Source organism: Orcinus orca, chromosome 8 (genome assembly GCF_937001465.1).
Source record: "Orcinus orca chromosome 8, mOrcOrc1.1, whole genome shotgun sequence".
Classification (NCBI taxonomy): Eukaryota; Metazoa; Chordata; class Mammalia; order Artiodactyla; family Delphinidae; genus Orcinus; species Orcinus orca.
In genome coordinates this window covers 90783437-90809204 of record NC_064566.1, presented here as the reverse complement: position 1 = coordinate 90809204, position 25768 = coordinate 90783437, and the positions used below count along the sequence as shown (strand labels likewise).

The following is a 25768-nucleotide window of genomic DNA, read 5'->3' as shown; positions in this document are numbered from 1 at the left end:
CAGCGTGTGTGAAGTGATCAGAGGGGAAATTTCTCTCCCAAAAGAAGATGAAAAGGAATGGCCAAAGAAGCAGGAGGAAAATGAGTAGATATTGGTGTCATAGAACTAAGGGAAGGTAAGTAGCAGTGTACTGATGCAAGGTAATACTGGTGACATAGGCTTTGGATTTAGCAGCAAGGATTTGCTTGGTATTTTGGCACCAGCTGCTTTGGAACAGCTTTGGTGGAATGGCGGGGTAGAAACCAGATCACGTGAGTTATAGAGTGAATGAGAGGTGAGAAAGTAAAGACAGTGAGTATGGATCACTCTTGCAAGAAGCTTGTTTGTGAGAGGGAGGAGAGAAATCAAGTAGCTACCGAGAAATAGGGTGGTTGCTAAGGTGGAGGATACTTTTTCATAGAGTTGGGGGAGATTTTAAATCATATTTAAATCTGATGGGAGGAGCCATGCTCTAATAGGTATTCACATAATTGGAATGGAGCATGACTTAGGGAGAAGTAAAAGATAGAGAAGAGAGGAAATAATTGATAGTGCAAAGTCCCTGAAAAGGTGGGACAGAATGGGAGGCGGATTCTCACTCAATGTAGAGAAATCTTTCTATTAGTTAGAACTATTCAGCTGAAGAATGAATTATCACTTGGCAGTGGGGATACCAGTAATCCAGGTGGATGAGTTCTTTGATGAAAGATAACTGCTTAAACTAAGAATACATGGTGACACGAGGATATTATGTTGATGGGAACGGGTATTCCTGCATAGGATAAGGGTTTGGGCTAAGTGGATCACTTAAAGTCTCTTCCTACTACATTCTGTGATTTTTATTCCAGTCTTAACCAGCATTTAAATTTCATCATGAATTATATTCACCTAATAAAGCTTATTGATTACAGTAAAAGTTTCATTTCTTAAGTATAGTATAGCTTAAAAGTACTTGTCTTTGGTGTGTGACTTAGGTCCGCCGGGATCTTCACGTATCAACTGCTGAATTTACAGACTTGAAGCAACAGTTGGAAAGAGACTCGGTAGTCCTAAGTTTACTTAGACAGCTACACGAGGTCAGTATACTCAAATCAAACTTTAGTGTTTTGGTGGTGAGAAAGTTATTTTTTTTTCCCAATTGTCTTATCATTCAATGGGTATCCCCTATGTGGTATTTTTTCATAGTTTAAAAATAAACAAGCAGACAGACTTGAAATAGTAGGATGTATAAAATAAAATACCTGATAACTATACTTATCTTTTCAGTTTTCTACTGCTATTGAGGAATATAATTGTGCATTGGCAGAGAAGAAGTATGTTACTGCTGCTCAGCGTCTAGAAGAGGTATTAAACACTTTCTCTAAAGCATGAGCAATTAGTACTATTCTTTTTTTAAAAAATTAATTAATTTATTTATTGGCTGTATTGGGTCTTTGTTGCTGCGCGCGGGCTTTCTCTAGTTGTGGCGAGCGGCGGCTACTTTTCACTGCAGTGGCTTCCCTCGCTGTGGAGCACGGGCTCTAGGTGCGCAGGTTTCAGTAGTTGTGGCACGCGGGCTCTAGAGCACGGGCTCAGTAGTTGTAGCACACGGGCTTAGTTGCTCCACTGCATGTGGCATCTTCCCGGACCAGGGCTCGAACCCATGTACCCTGCATTGGCAGGCGGATTCTTAACCACTGTACCACCAGAGAAGTCCAGTACTATTCTTGTTTTAAGTAAATTTTGTGTTGCATGTATTCCTTATCATTATACAAATATATTCTAATTGCCTAGAGTCCAGATGAAATGTTAACAATGATTCCATTTCACTACCAGGCACAGATATGCTTGAAGTTATTAAAATCCAGAAAATGCTTTGATTTAAAAATACTGAAATCTCTCAGCATGGAGCTTACAATACAGAAACAGAACATACTTTATCACCTTGGAGAAGAGTGGCAGAAGCTGATTGTATGGAAGTTCCCACCATCAAAAGGTGCTGCTGACCTCAGGTGGACTGCTTTGCTTAATCTGCCTGAACCAGTTTGGCCTCTGAATATATTCCAAATATTTTATGTTGGGAGAGAGGAAGGTTTCATTTATTAATCTCCCAATTCTATATTGAGTTCTCATGTTAAGCAGAATGCTTGTTAGGACCAAAATGCTTGTTACTTCCCGTGCATTTCTCTTTCTGTCCCTTTCACTGGGAAGGAGCAGGGAAGAGAGAAGATGATTGGGAGGGGTCCAGGTGGCGCGGCTGTGGTAGAGGAGGTGGTAGCACATTAAGACCACACAGTTTCCACTGCATCGTAGGATGTGCCAGTTCCAAAGCTCTAATCCCAACAGTTTATCTTTTCTAGAAAGCTTAAAGAAGCTGTTCAACCATTCTTTCTCTCTTGCTAAGGAAAGGGATAGGAATTTGGCCCAGTTTTTTTCAGTCGTTGGAGAAAAATGGTGACAAAATCATGAGATGGGGGATGTTTTGCAAGATGAAGAAATAGGATAACTCTGGCCCTGGCTTTTATTTATACTACTTGGCTCTCAGCCCCTCTGCCCACCTCTGGGTGTGAGCCCTCTTTGATATCTTGTTTACACAAAGTAAAACCTCTGAGGGTATATGGGAAGGACATGCCATTAAACCTGGTATATTTTCCAGCATTTAATCTTGAAATTTAGTCTGTTTCAGGGGAAACCTCACAGTCTCCCCTTGCTCCCTTTCCCATATCCACTATGGCCTTCAAATATATTGTATATGTATGTGTGTACACACACGCATGCGTGCGCACACACACATACACACACTCACACACACATACCCCACCCTGTATGTATTAGGTATTTTCAGGGAAGTCATCTAGAAAATTTTAGATTCTATTTCCAAGCAGACTGTAAAATTAAAAGGAGGTGGCAGGTGTGTTAATTCTTTGTTGTAACACACCCTGTTAAACTTGTTTGGCAGGCTGTTCTCTTTACTTCATAAGAGGGAACATAGAATAGGAGGCCTTAATTGAAACTAGGATCTCACTTTTTATTTTTTGCCTTCATTCTGTCATTCAGCACATTCTTTTTTTAAATTGACGTATGGTTGATTTACAATGTTGTGTTAATTTCTGCTGTACAGCAAAGTGATTCAGTTATAAATATAAATACGTACGCTTTTATATTCTGTTCCATTATGGTTTATCACAGGATATTGAATATAGTTCCCTATGCTATACAGTAGGACCTTGTTGTTTATCCATTCTCAACACATATTTAGTAAGCAGTTGTTGTATGCACATCATCTTACTTTGGCACTCAGTTTGATTCTTTGAACATACCAAAGGAAGTAATTTCCTGTTTTAGAGTGATGCCAAGGACATGTATGTAGTAGTTCATATTTGATTGCATTAGAAGTGTATTGTAGTAAAACCACATACTTAGGACTCTTAGTAGACGATGGGCTCTCAGGAATAGAAATGGGAACATCTTGTATTGCTGAGACAGCTGATATTTTTTCCCTTTTTCTTAGATACCAGCAACTTGGAATCTTGCCTACAAACAGAACTTCATTTATGCGCTGAACCATCTCAGAAAGAAGAGAAGACCCCCGTGCCACCCATCAGTTGTGTCCTCTTGGCATTTTCTCTTCTTGGGGAGCTACATATCAAGCTTAAGTCATTTGGTAAGGCATAATACTTTGTTTCATTTACATGAAATTTCAGAAGGTCCATTGTTAAAGGAATGACAGAAAAATTATCAGTATTGTCTGAATAATATTGATGATGGATCATAGGGTTTGGCCTCATGATTTATCAAGTGGAATTGTATAAATATTACACTTTTCATTAAGGGCTTAGATCCTTTCCTTTTTTCTTTCTTTTTTTTTTTTTAAAGTAGCTGCTGGTATTTATTTTATTTGATTTTTTGAATAATTTAAATAAAAATCTGTTGACAATCTGGGAAACTTCAGTGGGAAAACCTGCAGTGCGTAATGGGTGTTGTGTAATGTCACGGTATATGTATTTTTGTTGTCAGGCTCGAAGATCTTTTTTTTTTTGACGTGATTTATTTTTTATGAGTGTTCATAAAACTTTCAGGTCAGATGCTGCTGAAGTATATCCTTAGGCCTCTGGCATCTTGCCCATCCCTTTTTGCTGTGATAGAAAGCCAACCTAACATCATTATCATTCGTTTTGAATCTGTGATGACTGACTTGGAACATCCATCACCATCTGAAGTTTTTGCCAAGATCAGACTGGTACTGGAAGTGGTCCAGAAACAACTTCTAGGTATGTATCCCCAAGGCAGCGCTTTTATATTTTAGAGAAGTTGATATTTATTTTAACGTGGATAAAAATGTCAGCAATCTGAGTGAATGGCGGATCAGACGTGAGTAAATTATGTCATGGGAACAAAGTAGTTAACCTTTTTATTTCTTACTCTATTTTGCATTCCTTCTCTGCCCTGTGTTGACAAATAGGGTCTTTAGTGGTGCCCTAGAGTCTGTGTTTGTAATATTTAGTTGAATTTTGGGATGCATTTCCCTCATGGGACTTCTAGGAACATCACATTTTGGGACTCTTGCTTTAGTTATAGGAGAAGCAGAAATGAACTAAGTGCTGTTTTATATCTTTTGATGGGAAAATCCCCTTCAACCTAGTTGATATAAACAAAATAGGTTTAACATAGGCAATGAATTTCATTCCATCTCAGCCTACTGGTTAGATCTTTATATATTCACCCTTGAAATAGTTTCTATGTTGCTTGAATCATTTTTTGGCTGTCACACTACTAAAAGTAAAATTTCTTCTGGTGTTTTGTTATAATACTGTTGGTTTTAGTCTATTTGACTTACCTTCTTTTTGCTTTTCTCAGTTGTCTTATTGAATAGTCAAATTAAGCATTCTTGCTGTGGAGAAAATGAAAAAGAGATGCTGCTATTGTTTGTATGCCTTCCTGGCAGTCAACATAATTTATTTATATATAAATTTATTTTTTTTTAAATCGAAGTACAGTTGATTTACAGTGTTTTGCCAATCTCTGCTGTACAGCAAAGTGACTCAGTTATACACATACAGGCATTCTTTATATATAAATAATTTATATGTAGAGCAAGGAATTCTTTCTAGTTTTGACAACAGAGAATAAAAAATTCTAAGACTTGCATAAATTACAAAAATCCAAGGTAGTTTTCTTCTTATTCCTTTACTTAGGGAGATAATACACCCTTATTTTTATTAGATATAAAAAAAGAGTTGTAAGCAAAGTATCCAAGGATTGGAAGGAACTAGAAAGGTGATGCAATACAGATATCTCTGATGCTCGACTCTCCTCTGTAACACTCCCATCAATTAGTCATATAACAAACTTGAGCACCTTTAGTGAGAGGGAACTCACTTCCTCTTGAGGCATTCCATCCCACCTCTGGACAACTCTGAGTACTATGAAGTTTTTGTTTGTTGGTTTTTAAAAAAAATTGTATCTTCTTTCTTAAATGCTATTGCCCAAATGACCATTTTGGAACTTAAATCTTTAGGGTAGTTGTGTAAAAACTATGTACAAAATATATGCCCTGTAATATCTGCTTTACTGATGCTGTTTCTAGTATGTGGAGCTATATAGAAATCTAATTCTTATTACACATGATGGACTTTCAGATTCTTTATAGTAGCTGTTATTATGTTGCCTACATCTTATCACCAATATAAAACATCTTTAGTTTTATTTTTTTAATGAAATAGTTTTTTAAGTTCCTCTTATCTTCACTGATCTTCTGTGAATATATTCCATTTCTTCCATAGTCCTTTTATTAAGGTAGGGTGTTCAAAACAGAACAAAGTATTCTAAGTATAGTCCGAACCAATTCAGAATAGTATGGGATTGTTCACACCCTCATTCTCAGTTTCATGCTTCTGTTAGTATAGCTATATAGTATAGCTATTTTTACACAGTTAACTTATTGAGCTTGATGTCAGTGGAAATCCTATGTCATACTCAGTGCAAACTGCTGCTTTCCCATCTTGTACTTGATTTTTTGGCATTAACATTAATCTTTGTTAAATTTTAGTTGATAAAATTTTACAATATCCTTTCTACTTCATATCGAATGCATAATTGATAATCATGTTTTCTTACAGTTTAATCTGAGTCAGTGATGGTACTATTACCTAGGATAGGGCTAGATCAGAGGGTGCTCTGGGGAATTCCAGTAGAAACCTCTTTCCAGTTTGACGTTGGTCCATTTAAGTATTCAACCTAGTGTTTTATTTGTAAGTTTTCTTAGTACCTAGGATATTCAGAGCAGAAGACAACTCACTGTTGCTAGGTGCTCTTCTAATCTCTTTACTATCTTTCAGTCAGTATTCCCTTCCTTCATCTTCTTGCCCTAAATAAAACCTGAGGATCATATTTTGTGGCCTTAGTTCTTTTTGGAATCCTCTACTTTCTTTGGATTTTAGTTATTCTGAAACTTCATAAAGATTTTTACCTTTCATCTTATGTTTGTCTTTGGTTTTATGCTCTTTTCATCTTTTAAATATGTATTTTTTTCTCCCAAGTTTTCTGTACTACTAAGCATCATTGTACCAACAGCAAAGGAGCTTTTAAAAGAGGAGAAAAAAAATTCTTTTGGAAATACTTTGGCAAAATATATAAAAAGCCTTAAAATGTTTATATCCTTTAAACCAAGGTTTCAACTTCTAGGAGTCTTCCTTGAAGAAATAATCTTAAATATATAAAACCATTTATGTATAAGGATGTTCATCATAATGTTACTTATAATATTGAAATACTGGAAAGTCATGAAATCTTGAAGAATAGGGAAATGATGAAGTAAAGTATACAGCTGTATAATAGACCACTTTGCATAATTATGTTATACTTTAAAATTGTCAGCTCATTCCAAAATAATGCATAAATTTAAAACATTCCCAATCAGATGCTTGTTATATATTTTTCCAACTTGACAAATTAATTACTCTAGAGCTTACATCAAAAAATATATTTATGAGACTTGCTAATAAAGATTTGCAAAACACTAGTTGGAGAATTTTATAATTAAAACTATGTTCTTGACATAAGAAGATCAGTGGAATGAAAAAGCGTCCAGAAGTAGAGCCAAGAATAAATGAGAATTTACCATTTGATCAAAGTCACATTTCAGTTTAGTGAGACAGATAGTTTATTAAATAACGGTGCTAGCAAAATTGGCTATATGGAATAAGACAAAGTTAGATTCCTGCTTCGTACTTCATACAGAGATACATTCCAGATAAATTAAATCCCTATATGCAAAAGGTAAAACAATAAAAATGTTAGAAAATTTACAAGAAGACTTAAATATTCTCAGGAAGCTCAGAATGCATAAAGGAAATGATTGATAAATTTGACTACATATAAATGTTAAATTCTGTATGGTAAACAATGCCATAAACAAAGTCAAAAGATAATATTATACTGGGAGAAAATATTTGCAGTACATTGGCAGACAAGGAGCTAATACAAAGATTTTTTTTACAAAGAAAAAGAGAACATAATAACAGAAGAAGAGTAAAAAATATGAATAGGCAGTTTATGGAAGAAAAGGTGCAAGTTAATAAACATAAAAATATGTATTGCTTAATCTCCCTAATAGTGGAATGGAAATCACACCATCAAAGTAGAACTTTTCACCCCTAGGGTTGACAGAATTCAAAGATTTGTGTAAGACACTTTCGGTAAGAAAATGCGAAGGTAGTCTCCTTCATCGCTTTAGTGAGTTTTTTAGAAAGTAATCTGCAGCTCTATAGTTATGCTAAAATATACATTGCTTTGACCCAGGTGTCCCACTTTTTAATTCCTTACTATGTGATATCAACAGTGTATATGTTTGCATGTATGAGTACTGTATATACTTGCATACTGGAATGTGCATCATTTGAAGAATGGTGCAGCTATTGAAAAGAAATGAAGTGGAGCTAGATATAGTGACCTCAGAGATGGCCACAATCTATTTTTAAGGGATAAAAAAGTTACATGTAAAATCTATAGCATAAACCCATTTTATAAAAAAGGAAGTAGCCCCTTATATGAATGTTATATTAGTTTGCTAGGGCTTCCATAACAAAATTCCACAGGCTCTGTCGCTTAAACAATAGAAATTTATTCTCTCACAGTTTTGGAGGCTGGAAGTCCAAGATCAAGGTGTTAGTAGATTTGGTTTCTCCTGAGCCCTGTCTCCTTGCCTTGCAGACAGCCTTCTTACTGTCCTCACATGGCCTTTCTTCTCTGCATGCTTATCCCTGGTGTCTCTCCTTTTCTTAAAAGGACACTAGTCATAGTGGATTAGGGCTCCACCGTTATGACCTATTTAAAGGCGAGCCCTGTCTCCGAGTACAGTCACACTGGGGACTAGGGCTTCAACATATGAATTGTGGGGGACACAGTTTAGTCTATATCATGTGTCTGCGTGCGTGCATGCATGTGTGCGTGTGTGTATTATTAATGTAAGGGAGGAAGAATACAAACCAAACTCTTAACTCTGGTTACTTGGACACAGAGAGAGAGAGAAGCTTGTGGGTATGGAGAGGGAAAATTAGGCTTTCTCTTTGTAAACTACCGTGGTGTTGGCTTTGTCACAAGAAGCATATTTTGCTTTTGCCATGAATGATTTTCTAGAAAGTATACACTACTAAAATTTACCAAGAAATAGAGACTCTGAACATACAAGTAGTTGTAGAAGAAATTTGGAAGGTTGTTAAAGATTTTCCACTAAAAAGGCCACCATCAGGCACGTATGGTTTGTGGCTACATTCTAGGTGCTCTTCAAATTACAGATAATCCCTTTGATAATCAAGCTCTTTTGGTCAATAGAAAAAGATGGATAAGTGCCCTAATTAATTTTTTAAAAACCAGCATAAATTTGCTACCAAAGTGTATGGAATGATTTTACCAAGTCATTTTATCGCTAGCTAAATTTACAAGCTCAGATCCCCTTAAAATCACATTTTGGGTTGGACATTTAATTGTGATTTCAGGTGAATAATTTTGTCAATTCTTCGAGAGGAAACTTGACAAATTCCTAATGTATTTGTTGAAATTTCTCTTATTGTCTCTTAATATTGTCTGCTTTATCATCTTAAAAATTTTTTTGCACAGCAAGAAAAGTTTTGTTTTGCTCTGTTTTAGCAAGCTGCAGCTGCCATTTATTGTAAAATTTGTGGCATATTTTCTTCCAGTCTGTATTTTCCTTTACTGTTCTACCAGTTCTTCTAGCTTCTGCACCTTCACTTGATTCTGCATCAATAGTGTACCTTAGTTTTAAATTTAAAAGTTTGTTTATAATCATTTTCTTAAGCTAGAAAAATATATCATAGTGAAAATAATAAGCATTTCAATTTTACTACCGTTTTCAGTTTATTATAGGTATCACTGTAACCTGTGCTGTATGTGAAAAATATTCAAATAACTGCATTACAATGTTACACTGGTGCATAGGAAAACAAAGTCATTCCAGTGGAATGAATCTGTTTACACTGACTACATCGAAGGTGTGTTTATAAGAAATACTAGAAGTGATACACATGCCTGATGTGAGCACTACAGTACACATAATAGCTTATATGATGTGATGGTTAAAGTGAGGCATAGTCTTTTCAAAGCAACAAAACTGTGTTTAACAGAAAAGTATTTTACGCTACTTCCTCTTTTTTTTTTAGTTTAAAATTTTAATTCAAAAAACGTACAGAGGTCCCACGTACTCTTCACCCAGTTTTCCCCAATGTTAGCATCTTGTATAACCATAGTATAGTATCAGAACCAGGAAATGGACTTTGTTATGATTCACAGAGCTTATTCAGATTTCTCCAGTTTTACTTGCACTCATTTGTATGTGTGAATAGTTCTGTGCAATTTTGTTACATGTGTAGATTCATGTAACTACCACCACAATCAAGATATAGAACTGTTCTATCACTACAAGGCTCCCTTGTGCTACCCATTATAACCACACACCCTTGCTTCCATTTTTAAACTTAATTTGAAATTGCTTAAAATTAAAAAAAAATTGAGTTCGTCAGTCACACCAGCCCCATTTCAAGTGCTCAGTAGCAAAATGTGGCTGGTTGCTATCATATCAGACAGTGCAGGCCTAGACTTCAGATATTGTAAGATATCTCAAGGCTCCGAGGTAATATGGTCACTTTCTTTTAAGGTTCTTATATATTGTTTAGTTAATTAATGGTATGTTCTAAATATAACTCCCTCAAAATGTGTTAGAAAAAGCTACCCTAAAATATACCATGGAAGAGACACTGAAGTATTCTGTTTGGTAGGCTAGATATTATGCTATAATGTAAGGTGTTTATTGATATTTTACTTAGGATAAACACTCAGATCCTTTGCAGAGATGAAAGAAATATATTTATTATTGGAGAACTTGTTATTCTAAACTAGTTTCAACGTGGTATGCAGAACTTCTGAGTGCTTCATATAATCAGATCTGTAGATTAGCAGTAGATGATTATAATGTAGGTGGCTTAATACCTTATTGTTATAGAGAACAGGCAGTCATACAGTGCAGATGATTCATTTGAGCAGTGAAAATAAAATAATAATTGTGTCATGCTTTTCCCATGTAGTCTGTTGAGATAGCTATAGAATTATTCGTGCTGTTTTCTTCCCTGTCATCTTAAAATTAAAGAATTCTAGAAAACTAGGGAATTTGAGAATATGTCCAGACTGTGAAGAGTTTCTTGTTTAAAACTTTTTCTTTTGAATTCAGATTTGCCTCTTGTTGCTGACGTAGAAAATGAAAAAACATGCAAGATCGTATTGGCTGAGATCCTTGGTGACATGATCTGGGAGGACTTGTCCGAGTGCCTCATTAAAAATTGTTTGGTTTATTCTATCCCAACAAATAGCAGCAAGTTACAGCAGTATGAGGAGGTAAGAGCAGAGGTGTCACAGAGGGTTTGAAGAGACCGTAGGTTCCTGTTGGCGTCACTTGTTTACCTTGGAGATCTTTTGTTCTTCAGTGACATCTTTAAGAAAATTATTCATAAAGTGTGGAGGCAGATTCCCTCTGACTTCATGTCTCTTCTGGCTTCCTACCTTTTGATTGGGTGGGGAAGTATGTTTCGTTATTAAGTATGTTTTCTTTAGTAAGATACTTTTGAAAAACAATTGTTTTTCTATTGGTGTCAGCTATAGTAGCTACTATGTGACGCTTTACTTTCTGGCTTCTTTTTAGTGTTTCCTCAAACACTACAGTAAGCACAGTAGTCCCCCTTTATCTCTGGGGCTACGTTCCAGTTCCCCCAGCGAAGGCCTGAACCTGTGGATGTACTGAACCACATATGTCCTATGTTTTTCCCTATACTAATGGGCAGGTAGTGTATATAGCATGGATATGCTGGACAAAAGGATGATTCCTATCCTGGGCAAGACAGAGCAGGACGGCGCAATATTTCATCATGCTACTCAGAACAGCACACAGTTTAAAACTTAGGAATTGTTTGTTTCTGGAATTTTCCATTTAATATTTTCAGACCATGGTTGACTGTGGGTAACTGAAGCCGAGGATAAGGGGGACCTACTGTCTATTTATTTAAAAATGTTTGCACCTTTACTAAGCAGAGTCAAAAACTTCTAATGAAGATGCTCTTCCTAATGAATTTAAGTCTAGAAAAAATGAATAATATTTTTATACCTAGTAATTGATGGTCTTTTCTAAAACTTAAATGACCAGCTGGTCCTTGTTCTTTCCTATACATTGGATTTGAAATTTTAATATTGGAAAAGAACATATGTATTTGATTCTTTTACTTTTTTTTCTCTTGCGTTTCTTTCTCAGATCATACAGTCCACTGAAGAATTTGAAAATGCCTTAAAGGAGATGAGGTTTCTAAAAGGAAATACTACAGATTTGCTGAAATATGCCCGTAACATCAATTCTCATTTTGCTAACAAGAAGTGTCAGGATGTGATTGTGGCAGCTAGAAACCTAATGACCTCTGAAATTCACAACACTGTGAAGGTATTGGGGGTTACAGGGTGTTACCTTGTATTAGGAAGCAGCTCATTTTTGAGATGATTATGATAGAGTGGAAGAGCACTGACAGTTGCTGAGCTCTGTCAGTTATTAATCTTCTTAAACATTAGTTTTCTCATCTTTAAAGGGGTCCTAATTCCTACGTCTTTTATAGGGTATTGTGGGGGCCAGATGAGATAATGCACATAAAAGCATTGTATAAATTTAAAAAGTCTACGTGAATGTAATAGATTACTGTTGTTGCAATCAGAGAGTATATCAACCTATAGAGTTTTCTCAACTTTATCACTTGAATTTTTAGTACACAGTTTCGTGACAGGTATTGTTATATCCAGAGATTATATCCTGTTGTGAAATGTTGACTTTATTGCTTACGCTAATAGAGGTGCTAGTTTTGAAGTTAATAAAAACAAACAAAAAGATGTGATCTTTGTATGGTATAAACAATTACCTGTAAAATCCGTGGACAAATTAATTTGCATTGAGGGTAATTTACTCCTTTGACCTTAAATAATTCTGTGTATTTTTTTTAACATCTTACATATATAAAATAATATTTGACAAATGTAAGGTGTTACTTAGATTAAAAGAAGACATACACTAAAGTAATCCCTTAATAGAAAATTCCTCAGCCATTTATCTGTTATCGCTGAGAGGACTGCGCTCTTCCTCCCTCTGTCCTTTCTGTCATCCCCCATTTTCCTGGGGCTAGGTACCCTGTTATAGTGTCCACTTCAGTAAAATATTAAATTAGCCATTTGAGGTGCACAGATATTAGCACATTTTGATGTAATCTTGGGTGGTTAAGGGAGCCGAAATGCACTCAGTACCGGGAACTGGGCTGCAGGTGTTTTTCACATGAATATCACTTATGTCACTCTTGTGCACAGAATCCAGTGGCTTCCCGTCTCATTCAGAGAAAGACCCAGTAGCCTTGCAGTGGCCTGCACGGCCTCCTGTGAACTGTCCCCTTGTTGCCTCTCTGACTCCATCTCCTGTTGCATTCCTCTTCAGTCACTCTGCTCATTTGCCAGGCCGACTGGGCTGCAGGACTTTTGAACCTCTTTTTCCCTCTGCTTGGGATATTACCACAGATGTGCTCCCTTTCCTGACCACTCTTTTAAGATTGTGACTTCCCGCTATTTCCTGTACTCTTTCCTTGCTTTATTTTTCTTCATACCACTTATTATCATTAAATAGTCTATATGAATTATTTATTGTTTTTCCCCTCTAGAAAATAAGCTCTGTGAGGGCAGGGTTGGTTTTTTTTTTTCCTGTTTGTTTTGTTCTTTACTGTTTGGTTTACTGTTGTATCTGTAGCATCAAGAAAATACCTGGTGCATACTACTATGTACTTAGTAAATGAATTAATATATATCCCATTAACTCTGTTATAACTCCTTGTTATAAATAGGATTGTTACTGGATCACTTTGTGACTCTGGGCTAAATCTTTTAACCTTGTTGGACCTCATTTTCCTCTTCTGTAATATGACAGAATTGATCTAGATAATCTCTGAACTCCCTATTCAACTAGTTCTGACAGTTTATAAGACTGTATTTTCCCCCCAAGTACCCAAGTCCTAATGATGTAGCTTCCTCTAGATCAGAGTTTCTCAGCAGTGCCACTGTTGACATTTGCGGCCAGATAATTCTTTGCTCTGGGGGCCTGTCCTGTAGGATGTTTAGTAGCATCCCTAATCTCTACCCACTAGATGCCAGTAGCACCTCTCCCAGTTGTGATGTTTGTATTCTCATTTAAATGTCATTAACAGCCCTATGAAGTAGACATTATTATACCATTTTACAGATGGCAAGTCTCATGACTTAAACATTTTTATTAGAGTTGGAGCTTCTTCTGTCAGAAATTTTCCATAGAGGTCCAGTATGTGCAGAGCAGAGCTGCTTTTCTTGCAGTAGGAACCTGCTGCTTCCACCTGCTTAATCTCTCCTTTTATTGGTCCCTGAGGCATCTTCGAGAAGCAAGGTTTGAAAACCATTATTGTAGTGCAGTTTCTTCATATTACAATGAGAAAATTGAGTTCAAGAGAGGTTAAATGACTTTGTTAAAAGTTAGGGTAGAAAATATCACTGATGTTTCCAAACTAGAAGCCTAGTGTTCTTTCCTTTAGTCTTGACCAAGTCTGGGAATTTTCATTCTGTATAAATGTTAGGGAAGCTTTTTTGGTTTTTGTTTGGAATTTTGTTTTTAAGAGCAGTATAAGCTAGCCTGAATGTGTTGTTTCTTTGAGTAAGCCAACATGTGTTTCTGGTGGGAAATAATTTGTTTAATGACAGTGGAACACAAGTCATACTGGTGTGTGTTAATCTAATAGTCTCATCTGAGAAAGAGGATTTTTGAAGGTCCTTTCATTTACCTAAAATCTTGGGCCAGTTTCACAGCTTTGCTGTTTCCACCAAGAGTGAGAGTGCACAGAAGAACTAGAAGAATGGCACAGTAAAGGGATTGCTTATTTCTTATGACGTGCTTTCACCCAAGATTGAGTAGTCATTAAAGTACTGCCATGTTTACTCAAATCTTTTAATTATTCTGGAGATCCACAGCTTAATCATCATGGAAGCAACTGGTATCTTATTCCTCACTGTATGCTTGCATTTGGATTATTCTGAGGACAGTGCATTTTCTTTGTTTCTGTATTTGACCCTCAGATTACTCCTGCTTCTAAGATAAGTGTGCCAGATTTACCTAGTCCTGCTGAGGGTGACAAGCTACAAGTACAGAAAGTGTCCACAACTCAGTACAACGAAGTGATGAATTTAGAGCCTGAAAATACGTTGGACCAACATTCCTTTTCTTTGCCCACATGCCGCATCAGTGAATCCGTGAAGAAATTAATGGAACTCGCCTATCAGACTTTACTGGAGGCAACAACTAGCAGTGATCAATGGTACGAGTTCTGAGTCCTCTGGAAATGGCAATGACTTGGTTAAATGTATATCTAAACTAGACATTTATTAAGAAAATTAACTGGAATTCTTTGGGTTTTCTTATCTTATTAGTTAATATTTTTTTCCCTCGAGAAAAGTATAGTACACACGTATGTATTGACAATTAACGTTTATTTACAATAACATACAATCTTACAACAAGGTATGAGCAATAAAAGCATTGTATGGATGGACAAATGGGTTTGACATTAAAAATTGTTAATCACTTTTTAACAAAAAGCCCTTTAATTTTTGTTTACTTTTAACTTTATTTGACTTCAATGATATTACGTGAGAAAGTGCTTGTGAAGAACTTAGAATGCTACCTGGGAAATAATCAATACTCAGATGTTTATCAGTATTGGTGGTGGTGGTCTTAGTGATAGTTGTACCATCTGTTTCAGCATGCTCTGGCCCTTTAGCTTAACGTCCATTTTACCTTTTGAAATCTAGGCCCTAATTAATTTACATTTTAAATGTTAATTTTATAGCAATAATAGCTTATTGGGTAGCCAAAGGTAGAAGGAAAAGAATGGAATGCACCAAAGTTCTGATTTCTCCCTTTCAAGAAGCTTTCTCCTAATCAATATTGTATTCAAGGTACCCAAACTCAATCCATATACTTGCACATTTGTACTGAATCTCTTTTGGTTTAGTAGGCTCTTCCCATACTCCTAAACTTTATAAATTGAGGAGAAAATGGTAGCCAGTAGCCCAAATTGATTATAGAGCAGATTTTAAAAAGCCTCTTTAGTTTGGATCTGTGTGTAGTAGTATTTTTACTTTTCATCCTCATAGTAGAAAACAGTTTCAGTTAGGGCTTGACTTAAATTGTGTCTTCCGATGGGCTTCTGGAGTTTTGGTTTTTATCTCCATGTACAAACTAACCCCTTTATTTCATTCTGCTCTAGAAAGAACATGTTCACTAAGATACTTCCTTGACTTGAATGAATCATTATATTCACAAGTCCATCCAGTTTTAAATCTAAGTAGGAAGAAAAATACATGTAAAAGGAATTATGCACTCCTTTGGCAGAATAATATAGGAGTGACTGTTTCATTACATGGCATTCACCTGAAAAGTACCAGACCAGAAGTTAGGGATGCAAGGCAATTTTTCCTAAGAGAATACCAAACAATATTTTTGTATACTGAATGTCTATGGACATTCTTCCCACCAAAAAAATAGTTTCAACAGGATAAACAAAAACACAACTACATTACAACAACTCACTTTTCCTATTATCAAACTTCAAACAGCAACACATGAAATAATCTAGTCAGGTATCATAGTAATCAAGTTGTAACAGTGTTTTGGGGTATAGTGATCATGACTAATTTTTAAAAGTTATTTGTGGAATTCCTGTGATGTATTCAAGGTACATAATTTAAAATATTCTTATGTAGAAGTAAGCTACACAAACCTTATATTTGCTCTTCCTAAGTGCTTTTTAATAATGATCTTTGGTGTTCTAAGACCAGATTTAAAGGGCAAGAAAACTTGAGGTTGGATTCTGTCCTAGAAATGTTGATTCATCTCCTTGCATTGGGGTGAGAAGGAGGGAAGGTGAAGGCTGAAAGGCAGGCTGGTTCCGACAGCACCAGTGAGTGCCTTTATTGATACCTTGCCCTTTGCACAGTGTGTCAGTGAGGAGGTGACATTTGCTCGAGGCTTAGCTCCATTTGTCACTGAAGGGGTACTCTGGGTACTGGCAGAACACAAACTGACAAATGGAAAAGAGGCTTTGGGTTGAATGCTGCTATTCTTAATATTATTAATGGGTCCAGGTTTTTAGACCTGTAGTCTAGTTAGTGAATAACCGCTGAGAATCTATGCCATTTAGAGGAATGGTGTTCTCAGCAGTGACCAAGGCATCTGTTCTCTCCAGCTGTAGTTTTTGCTGCTGACTCTCCCTTCAGGTGCACTGAGTTTGAATTTTTTTTCTCATTGCCAGTATATCCTTCTGCATTTCTGTTGAAACTGTGTTTTCCTTTTAGTGCTGTTCAACTTTTCTACTCAGTGAGGAATATCTTCCATTTGTTCCATGATGTTGTACCAACATATCACAAGTATGTGCCACTGTGTCTGACTTCTGTGTAATATTGTAGGTCTAAAATGTTTGTGAGTCAGGTTAAAACCAGTAATTTTATATTCGCACCAAAGATAATTGGTTACTAAAATTCACAATAAAATGCAGTAAACATTTACATTACATGTTTAAAGGACATTGGTCATTTATTAATAAATTAATAAGGGTACTATAATCTTGCAGTATAGTAGGTGACACAGATTTAAAGACTCAAAAGGACTTTACCCTGTTACTGATGGTAGGTGCTTGCAGAACTGCCTCACTTTATTTGGTTACAAAACAAAAGGTCATCCATCACTCCATATTGCTTTCCAGTAAACATCCCACATTTTCCCTTGGCATTCATAGCTTTGCAGACTTAATACCACAAGAGATTGCTATTTAACTGTCGATCAGCCACTCTTAGCAATCTTAAGCTGTATTTACCTAATGTCTTGGTTTTTTAAGGTTTCTCTTAATATTAATCTCAGAAGTTACTCATAACTTTAAGTCTCCAGGAGTTCTCTCTGTTATCCAAATTAAGTGTTTTGGATACCTTTTACAAATGTTTTAAATAAATATGTCAACAAAGCTATTCCTTAATCAAGGACTCTGGTTTCAAAGAAAAAAATCAGTTTATTGTTTGTAGTATTTTTTAGTTCAGATTTTTGAACAATTGAGATGTTTTTAAGTAGGGCCAGTTATTGTTTTTATTCTAAAAGACAGCTTATTTATTGTAAACATTATTTTTATTTGTATTCTCTTTGCTGTGGCTTAAAACTTTTATTTCACTTTCTACTTAGGTAAAGGAAAAAAAACATCTTCAGGTCAGTTAATAGCCACGTCCTTGGGGATTCAGAGACAGTTGGCTTAGGGGTTTTCATGCTTAGAAACATTTTTCACACTGGTGTGGAGTTAGATTTGCCTCTTTTTCCGCATTGTGTGATCTGGGAACTTTATGCTAGACCAGTGGTTTATAAACTTCAGTATGTATCAGAATCACCAGGAAACCTTGTTAAACTACAGATTGCTGGATCCCATGCCTGAGGTGTCTGATCAGTAGGGCTGGGGTAAAGCCTAGAATTTTTAACAGATTTCCAGGTGATGCTGATGTTGCTTGTCAGGGGACCACACTTTGAGAACCACCGTTCTAGATTAGCGTTCACAGCTTTGGCAGTAGTTTAGACTCTTTTATGGACCTTGAAGAATATATATGCTTAGGCCCTACCCCTAGAGATTTTGATTTATAGGTATGGTTTAAGATTAAACATATCTCAGTTTTTTAAAGCCCTACAATGATTCTGATGTGTAGCCCAAAGTGAGGACAACTGTCTTAAGGTTACTAGTTTCCAATTTTATATATTCTAGCCTGACATTGAATCAGCAAACTAGGAAGTATTAATTGAATGACTGCTAGTGGATATGTAGCAGAGGCATAAGACAAGATCTCTTCCCAAGCTGGGTAGGTAGACTAATATGTGCAGAAGAATTAGAGCAGTGGTTTTCAATCTTTTATGAAAATTTAAAATCACATGGGAAGATTTTAAAACATAAACATAAACGCCCTGGCTTCACTCAGAGGTTGTGATTTAATTTGTTTGGGGTGAAGTCTAAGCGTCTCTATATTAAAATTTCTCAGGTGACCCTAATCTATAGCCAGCTTTGAAAACTAGTGAATTAGAAAATAGTTGAGTGCTTCATTGTACATGAAATGGGGATTTGGAGAAAGGGGAAGCAAACATGTTTTTCCACAGACTTATCAGTGTTAGATTTCAAGGGGATTATTATGTACAGCTATGCCAGGTTTCTAGTATAAAGAGTTGACACAGGTAAACATCTTGATTCCCTTGTTGTTTTTTGTTAATCACTAGGATAGTTTTAAAGGATAAGGTCCCATGCAGGCAGAACAACCTCAGTGACTGAGTGGGCGTGCTGAGGTTATGCCTTGTTATGTACAGCATTTATACAGTAGACAATGATTAACACCTAGAAATACGTTAAAAGAGTAACTTTTCATCAACCCCAACTTCAATAACAGGAGATTTCTTTCTTTTCCTACGCTTCCTCCTGACCTAGGGAGAACCTTCAAAAACTGCCCCAGTTGGCTGCCATTCACCTCAACAACTGTATGTATATTGCTCACCACTTGCTGACCCTCGGGCATCAGTTCAGATTGCGTCTTGCCCCCATTCTGTGTGATGGCACTACTACTTTTGTGGATCTTGTACCCGGCTTCAGGAGACTTGGTAACTGATACTTTAAATTTAGGAAGCATATTGATAATGCAGCTTATCAGACTAGTATCTTTGTAATTTACGAATGCAGCAGTTAGAAATTAGGTGGTGGTCCTGAGCTGTATTGGAAAGTGGGAGGGCATTTAATTTGCAGGTGTTCCCAGTTACTTAGTTTTATAAAGTGAATGCAGTCTTTTGAAAGCATTACTTTTTCATGACGTGATTTCGTGGTACATTAGTGTTCCAGACTGCATTTCTGGTGTGCAGTGAATTCACCAAATCAGAGTTATGTCAGTAGAGTGACACATACTAAGGTGTAGTGTGACACTTCTGTTAGCATTGTTGGTAAGAGCTCACTAATGACAGTGCTTATTCTTTTGCAAAACCTCAAACTAGCTCCCTTCTCTTCTACCTCCTTTAGCTTTACTTCTGATTATTAAAAATCAAAAGAAATGTGGGGTAAGTCAATAATGATAGCCTAAGAAAAGCAGAGAATCTATATGATTTACTTAGCTTTTCAATTCCTGACTTTTCCCTTAGGTGGTGTAGATATATCAGAAAAATAAGCAGTTACTTCCACTGTACAAGCAGTTTTTCTTATCTGACTCTGGACAAACTGTTGGAAAAGACTTACTATCCTGAGGGTGGGCTTGGAGGGACCGGCTAATGTATTAGCAGTGATGTTTCTAGTAACCTTAGGGCAACCTTATGATGTTATCTAACAAGCAGTTGTTTTCAGATAGGCAGAATCAGATATTTGGTTCATGCTTGTCTCTCCTCTTCTACCCTGGTTTTGCATTGTGTAATTGAACAACTTTTAGAATTCTTTATTCTCTTTTCTTATTATAGGGACAGAGTGTTTTTTGGCCCAAATGCGGGCACAGAAAGGAGAACTTCTGGAAAGATTATCAAGTGCTAGAAACTTTTCAAACATGGACGATGAGGACAATTATTCTGCAGCAAGTAAAGCAGTCCGACAGGTGGGAGGCTGTTGTTCCCTCTGGAATTTGTACTCTTCCTTTAGATGCTCCCCCACCTTGTTTTTTAAGCAGCAAAGAGTATGTAACAGGTAGCTCAGTTCATTCCCCAGAGCTCCCATTGGAAAATGTGGCTACCTTTTACAGTCTTGTATACGATCTTTCCCTTCCCCTACCCCACCAAGTCAACAGGAAGCTATCTTCCCATCAAGCCACTAGTGATGGGAATAATAAGTCTGTCATAGCAAGTATTTAACCCATGAACTTAGGTTTGGGAAATTTGAAATACTAGCTTTCATCTTAGAAAAATGCCTCTCTCTCCTAAGTGACTTATCTTTTTACTAGTTTTCCCATCCTCAGAATAAGTCAGTTTTTCATCTAGCAGAGATATCACTAGGGTGAAATACTCAAGAAGCACATGTTCTTGATTACTTTACCTCACCGTCATATAACACTTCTCCCATACACACACACACACACACAAACACACACACAAGCACGCACACAGTAAATGTAAATCTAGAAAAATGTGAGTTGTAACAATCTCTCTTCCATGTAAATATCTGTATTCTTCTGACAGGTACTGCACCAACTAAAGAGACTTGGAATTGTGTGGCAGGATGTCCTGCCAGTGAACATATATTGCAAGGCTATGGGGACTTTACTCAGTACAACAATTTCTGAGATCATTGGCAGAATCACTGCCCTAGAGGTAAGGGCCATTAGATGCCTCACCAGACTTGAGATGCAGTTCTTGTTCCAGATTGTCACTTTCCTAAGGAAGTGATGTTGAAGTCTCATCTTTAGTCAACACAGATGGTAGAAGAAATTGTTCATGTGTCATGTCTAACTCATTATACTGTTATTTTTTTCACTTTTCTCTTAATTCTGTTTTGCTGGAGACTTGCTAATCTCTATCTTTCATACCTGTATAAGAAAGCAGGGTTATGCTGCTTCTCCATCTAGCATCTGTGTAAGTTATGAATGAGGAAGTTGGAAATGGGGCAGTGCTCCCAAAATGTAAAGTGTGAAGTCATATATACTTAACATGTACGTGAACTAAATAATTTAGTAAAGTGAAATGCAGCCTTGTGCAGGTACCACTTTACCAACACACATGTGTGATCCTACAGGAAAGTTGCCTGGACTCTGCCAGCTGATACCTCTAAAGTATAGATTGGCTAAACCCTTGTGATAACACTCCCTGCTTTGCAGCAAACTGCACCACATTCTATTGGAGAAATGGATTTTTTCATGCAGGCAAACTAAATTACCGACAATCTGTTGAAACATATTTTGTGTCATTCTAGCTTTAGGAGTATTGTCAGAACTGATGAAATCTAGTGTCTAGTAAGGTGTGCTAAATTGGTTGGAAAACATCTTGCTGTGGCTGACCCCCTGAATAGTATACACCAAAGGTCTGCTTTTTACTTACTGCTAAGCTGGCCCAATTCTGTTCTGTTGTGTTCCCTTTGTGCAAAATCAGGACATCTCTACTGAAGATGGTGATAGATTGTATTCCTTATGCAAAACAGTGATGGATGAAGGACCTCAAGTATTTGCACCTCTGTCTGAAGAAAACAAGAACAAGAAATATCAAGAAGAGGTTCCGGTCTACGTGCCAAAATGGATGCCATTCAAAGAATTGATGATAATGTTACAAGCCAGCCTGCAAGAAATTGGGGATCGGTGGGTAAAATCCTTCTATAGGATTTATATATCTCTTCACAGCTATAAAAGAGTATTAGTGCCATTGAGAGCAGTGCTTCTCTCTGTTTCTTAATATTACTCAGGAAAGTTTCATATTGAGTAGCAGTAGGTGGGGCCTTTGCATGGTCTATCATAGTGTGGATCTCATGACCATTTTCTCATATTTGATAGCGTAAAGACTTCTTGTTTCTATTATTTTGGTCTTGAGCATGTTGTTTTGTCATGCTGTACGTGTGATCTTGTACTTCTTGCACTTACAAGGAGTACAACCATCTGACACCTGGATGGAAATTCTTGCCCATTTTAATCAACAGTGGATGCATTTTAAGATTGGCTTTGATATGTTAACAGAGAAATGACTTTTATCTGTAAGAATATTCAGCATCAAACCATTGTTTGATTGACCAGCAGTTTTTCTACAGGGAGTAAAGTAGTTTTAGAGATTCAGCACCACACACGTAGAAAGGATTCATCTTTTCTTAAATATAGTAGATGATGTTTTCTCTCAATACCATCAGTTAATGTTGCTGTGCTCTGTAATTGTATGCTATGTCGTATCATACTGAGTGTGTGAAGGTCATTAATACTATGCAAAAACTGGATAGATGTGGACTAGTTATACATCCTTGGACGCTTTTATTATTGTCTTGGTATATTTTTAACAAGCATGCATACCTTGTATAGGGAACTCACTGAATAGGCATTAAGGTCCATATCCATCCCTATAGCTACTTGTCTGTCTACTTTGGCTTGGTTTATTGTAGATGCCCAATTACGTTAGACTAGTTGTCCTAGATGTGTCTGGGTTGTTCCCAGCAAATACTATCCATTCTAAAACAAGGTAAATGAGATTTTTTGCTTGAAAAAAAAAATCACATCAAAATACCTCTAACTACATTTAGTATAAAATTTGATTTATTCATTTGTTATTTACAAGTCCTTAGTGAGTTATGTCTTCAGGTAAGACTCCAGAGGGCAGCAGATAAGAATTTTTCTTTCGGCTGTTAAAGGGCCCTCTTGCAACCCAAGAATGATCGTTAATTCTTCGTTATGAGAAAAATTACAATACTGATATATCTCAGCTTCTTTTCTTCTGCCTAGGAAGATTTTTTTTCCTCCTAGAGATTTCAGTAAATATAAGGATAATAACTGATTGAGAAAAATTTTTTTACCAAGGAAACTATCTCCAGTTGTGTAGTTTAAACATTTAAAAATTATAAAATATACATGTGAAAGAGTACAGTATATATAACATATATTCACAGTTTAAAGAAAGAGTGAAATAAATGTTCATGTACCTATTGCTCAGCTTAAAAATATTACCACTACCTTTGAAGACCCTTATGTACCCTTTTCCAAATCGTCCTCGCCAGAGGGGTAGCCACTATCTTGAATTTTGTGTTATTTATCTCCTTGCTTTTCTTTATAGTTTTACCACATTTGCACATATCCCTAAATGGAGTCTTCTATAACTTGCTTCTTTTGTTCAGAAAATTCTTTTGTGAAGGTATCTGTAGCTGCAGTTCATTTTCACTGCTGTATCATATTCCATTATATAAATATTTCAGTTTTTTTTAAAAAACTGAGTTATAATTAACATACAATATTATATTAGTTTCAGGTGTACAACATAGTGATTTGATATTTTTATACATTATGAAAAGATCACAGCAGTAAGATCAGTTACCATCCATCACCAAAGTTGTTACAATATTATTGACTGTATTCCTCATGTGTATGTTACATCCCTGCCTGTGACTTATTTATTTTATAGATGCATATTTCATGGTTTATCCTGTTGCTTCACATTTTCACCAGTATTTGGTATTATCAGACTTTAAAATTTTTGCTAGTCTAGTTGCTATGAAATGGTAGCTCATTGTCATTTTAATTTGTATTTCCCTAAATTCTAATGACATTGAGCATCTTTTTAGTGATCATTTTTCTTCTATTGTAAAATGCCTGTTTATATTTTTTTTATATTGGGACTCTGTGGTTTTCTTTTTGAAGTATAGTTGATGCACAATATTATTAAGTTACAGGTATACAATATAGTGATTCACAATTTTTAAAGGTTATACTCTCTTTATAGTTATTATTGGCTATATTTCCTGTTGTACAATATAGCCTTGAGGCTTATTTTATACACAATAGTTTGTACCTCTTAGTCCCCTACCTCTAAATTCCCCCTCCCCGCTTCCGTCTCCCCACTGGTAACCACTGGTTTGTTCTCTGTAGCTCTGAGCTATTCATATTTTTTACCCTTTATTCTACGGGGTTGTTTGTGATTTCATATGTATTTTTTATACTTATCCTTTGTCAGTTAAAATGTGTTGCCTGTGGTTCACTTTTTAAAGTAGTTACAGATCCCATTACTCTATATAACCATGTGAGGATGTGGTCATAATTGTCAAGTTCAAACGGGCTTAGTGAGTATAGAATGAGGGAGAACAGTTTTATCTTCCTAACTTGGTCTCTTTGTCTGTCTGTGCTGTTACCAAAATGCAGCCAAGAAGGAGAAGATGTCAAAGATACTGACTGGTAGATTCGTAAAGAAGGGGAAGAATGCCAGAATTTGTTTTATTTCCATTTTAAACAAATACACTTTTGGGATCAAATACGCAATTTAAAACTCTGGCTTATACTTAATAGGAAATAGAAATTGTGTTTTTCATTTTGCAGGTGGGCAGATGGAAAAGGGCCCTTGGCAGCTGCGTTCTCTTCCAGTGAAGTAAAAGCTTTAATTCGTGCCTTGTTCCAGAACACAGAAAGAAGAGCAGCTGCCCTTGCCAAGATTAAATAGCTCCATCTTCCTGAGAAAGCCGTGTCTTGAGCAGGTGGATTCCTTTCTTGGCGTAATCAGTCTTTAAAGACTTCTTGGAATCACCCGTTGGTTTTGGTGAACTGATATATCATGGAAGTTTGATTTCACCTAAGAACGCCTTACCTCCTGGCCTGTATGAGGCTTTGTTGAAGAACTGGTTGTTAGGATCAGATGTCAAATGAAGCACCTCAATTTGTTGACTTTTTAGCCACCCTCCCTTAATAAGAAACTGTAGGGTGACATTGTTTCATGTTGCTTCCAGGGCCCTCTGGGAACTGTATCCATTGAAAATATAAGCCCTGGCCTTGGATCAAGGAATCCAGGTCATTCCAAGAGTCAGGATAAAGAATTTGTGAGAGATGGGAGATATATTTTGGAGGGCAAGGGAACCATAAATTGGTCTTGCAGGAATTAAGAAGACTTCCTTCAATATTTCTTTCCAATAAATAATGCTTTTCAGAGTTAAGGGTGAGTGTCTTTAATAACATGGGAACTTTGACAAAAGAGACCATCAAGTTTTCTTATCTTTCGTGCCATTCTTTTTATCGACATTTATGATCCTCACAGAGGACTCAATGACTTACCGTCTTTCTTCATGACACTATCTGATAATTTAACATTTCTTTCAGTATAAAGTTTTGGCACTTTTTGCTATTTCAACTAAATTATATATTTTTTCTGGCTGAGCCACGTGGCTTGCAGGATCTTAGTTCTCCTACCAGGGATTGAACCCGGGCCCTCAGCAGTGAAAGCAAGGAGTCCTAACCACTGGACTGCCAGGGAATTCCCGGACTGAATTCTATTTTATTGGTTGGATTTTTTTTTTTTTTTGTCTTCTCAAATTCCAGTGTTTCTGTACCTTATCAAATGGCAAAGCTTTTAAATTTCAGTGTTCCTTCGGTATGTATGTGCCATGAGGTGCTAACTCTGGGTTCGGTAGCCTAATCTTTTATTTGGTGGATGTGGGTAATCCTTCAGCTCAACTTTCTGTGTTTTTAACTCTTTGCAGCCATTGGAGGTTTACATTCTATTAAAATT

General features: G+C 36.4%; 1 protein-coding gene across 1 annotated transcript in view; it reads left to right on the top strand.

The window, feature by feature from the left end:
- The window catches only part of ZW10 (zw10 kinetochore protein), a 31815-nt gene extending 6624 nt beyond the window's left edge, over nt 1-25191 (top strand). The window contains exons 3-16 of the mRNA XM_004273388.3: nt 954-1055; nt 1246-1323; nt 1795-1954; nt 3470-3622; nt 4038-4229; nt 10700-10863; nt 11771-11953; nt 14638-14876; nt 16915-16986; nt 19062-19231; nt 20069-20199; nt 20777-20908; nt 21683-21885; nt 24589-25191. Of these exons, the coding sequence (XP_004273436.2) occupies nt 954-1055; nt 1246-1323; nt 1795-1954; nt 3470-3622; nt 4038-4229; nt 10700-10863; nt 11771-11953; nt 14638-14876; nt 16915-16986; nt 19062-19231; nt 20069-20199; nt 20777-20908; nt 21683-21885; nt 24589-24709 (2100 nt within the window). The 3' untranslated portion in view covers nt 24710-25191. The remainder of the gene's footprint in view (nt 1-953; nt 1056-1245; nt 1324-1794; nt 1955-3469; nt 3623-4037; nt 4230-10699; nt 10864-11770; nt 11954-14637; nt 14877-16914; nt 16987-19061; nt 19232-20068; nt 20200-20776; nt 20909-21682; nt 21886-24588) is intronic.
- The last annotated feature ends 577 nt before the right edge of the window (nt 25192-25768 follow it).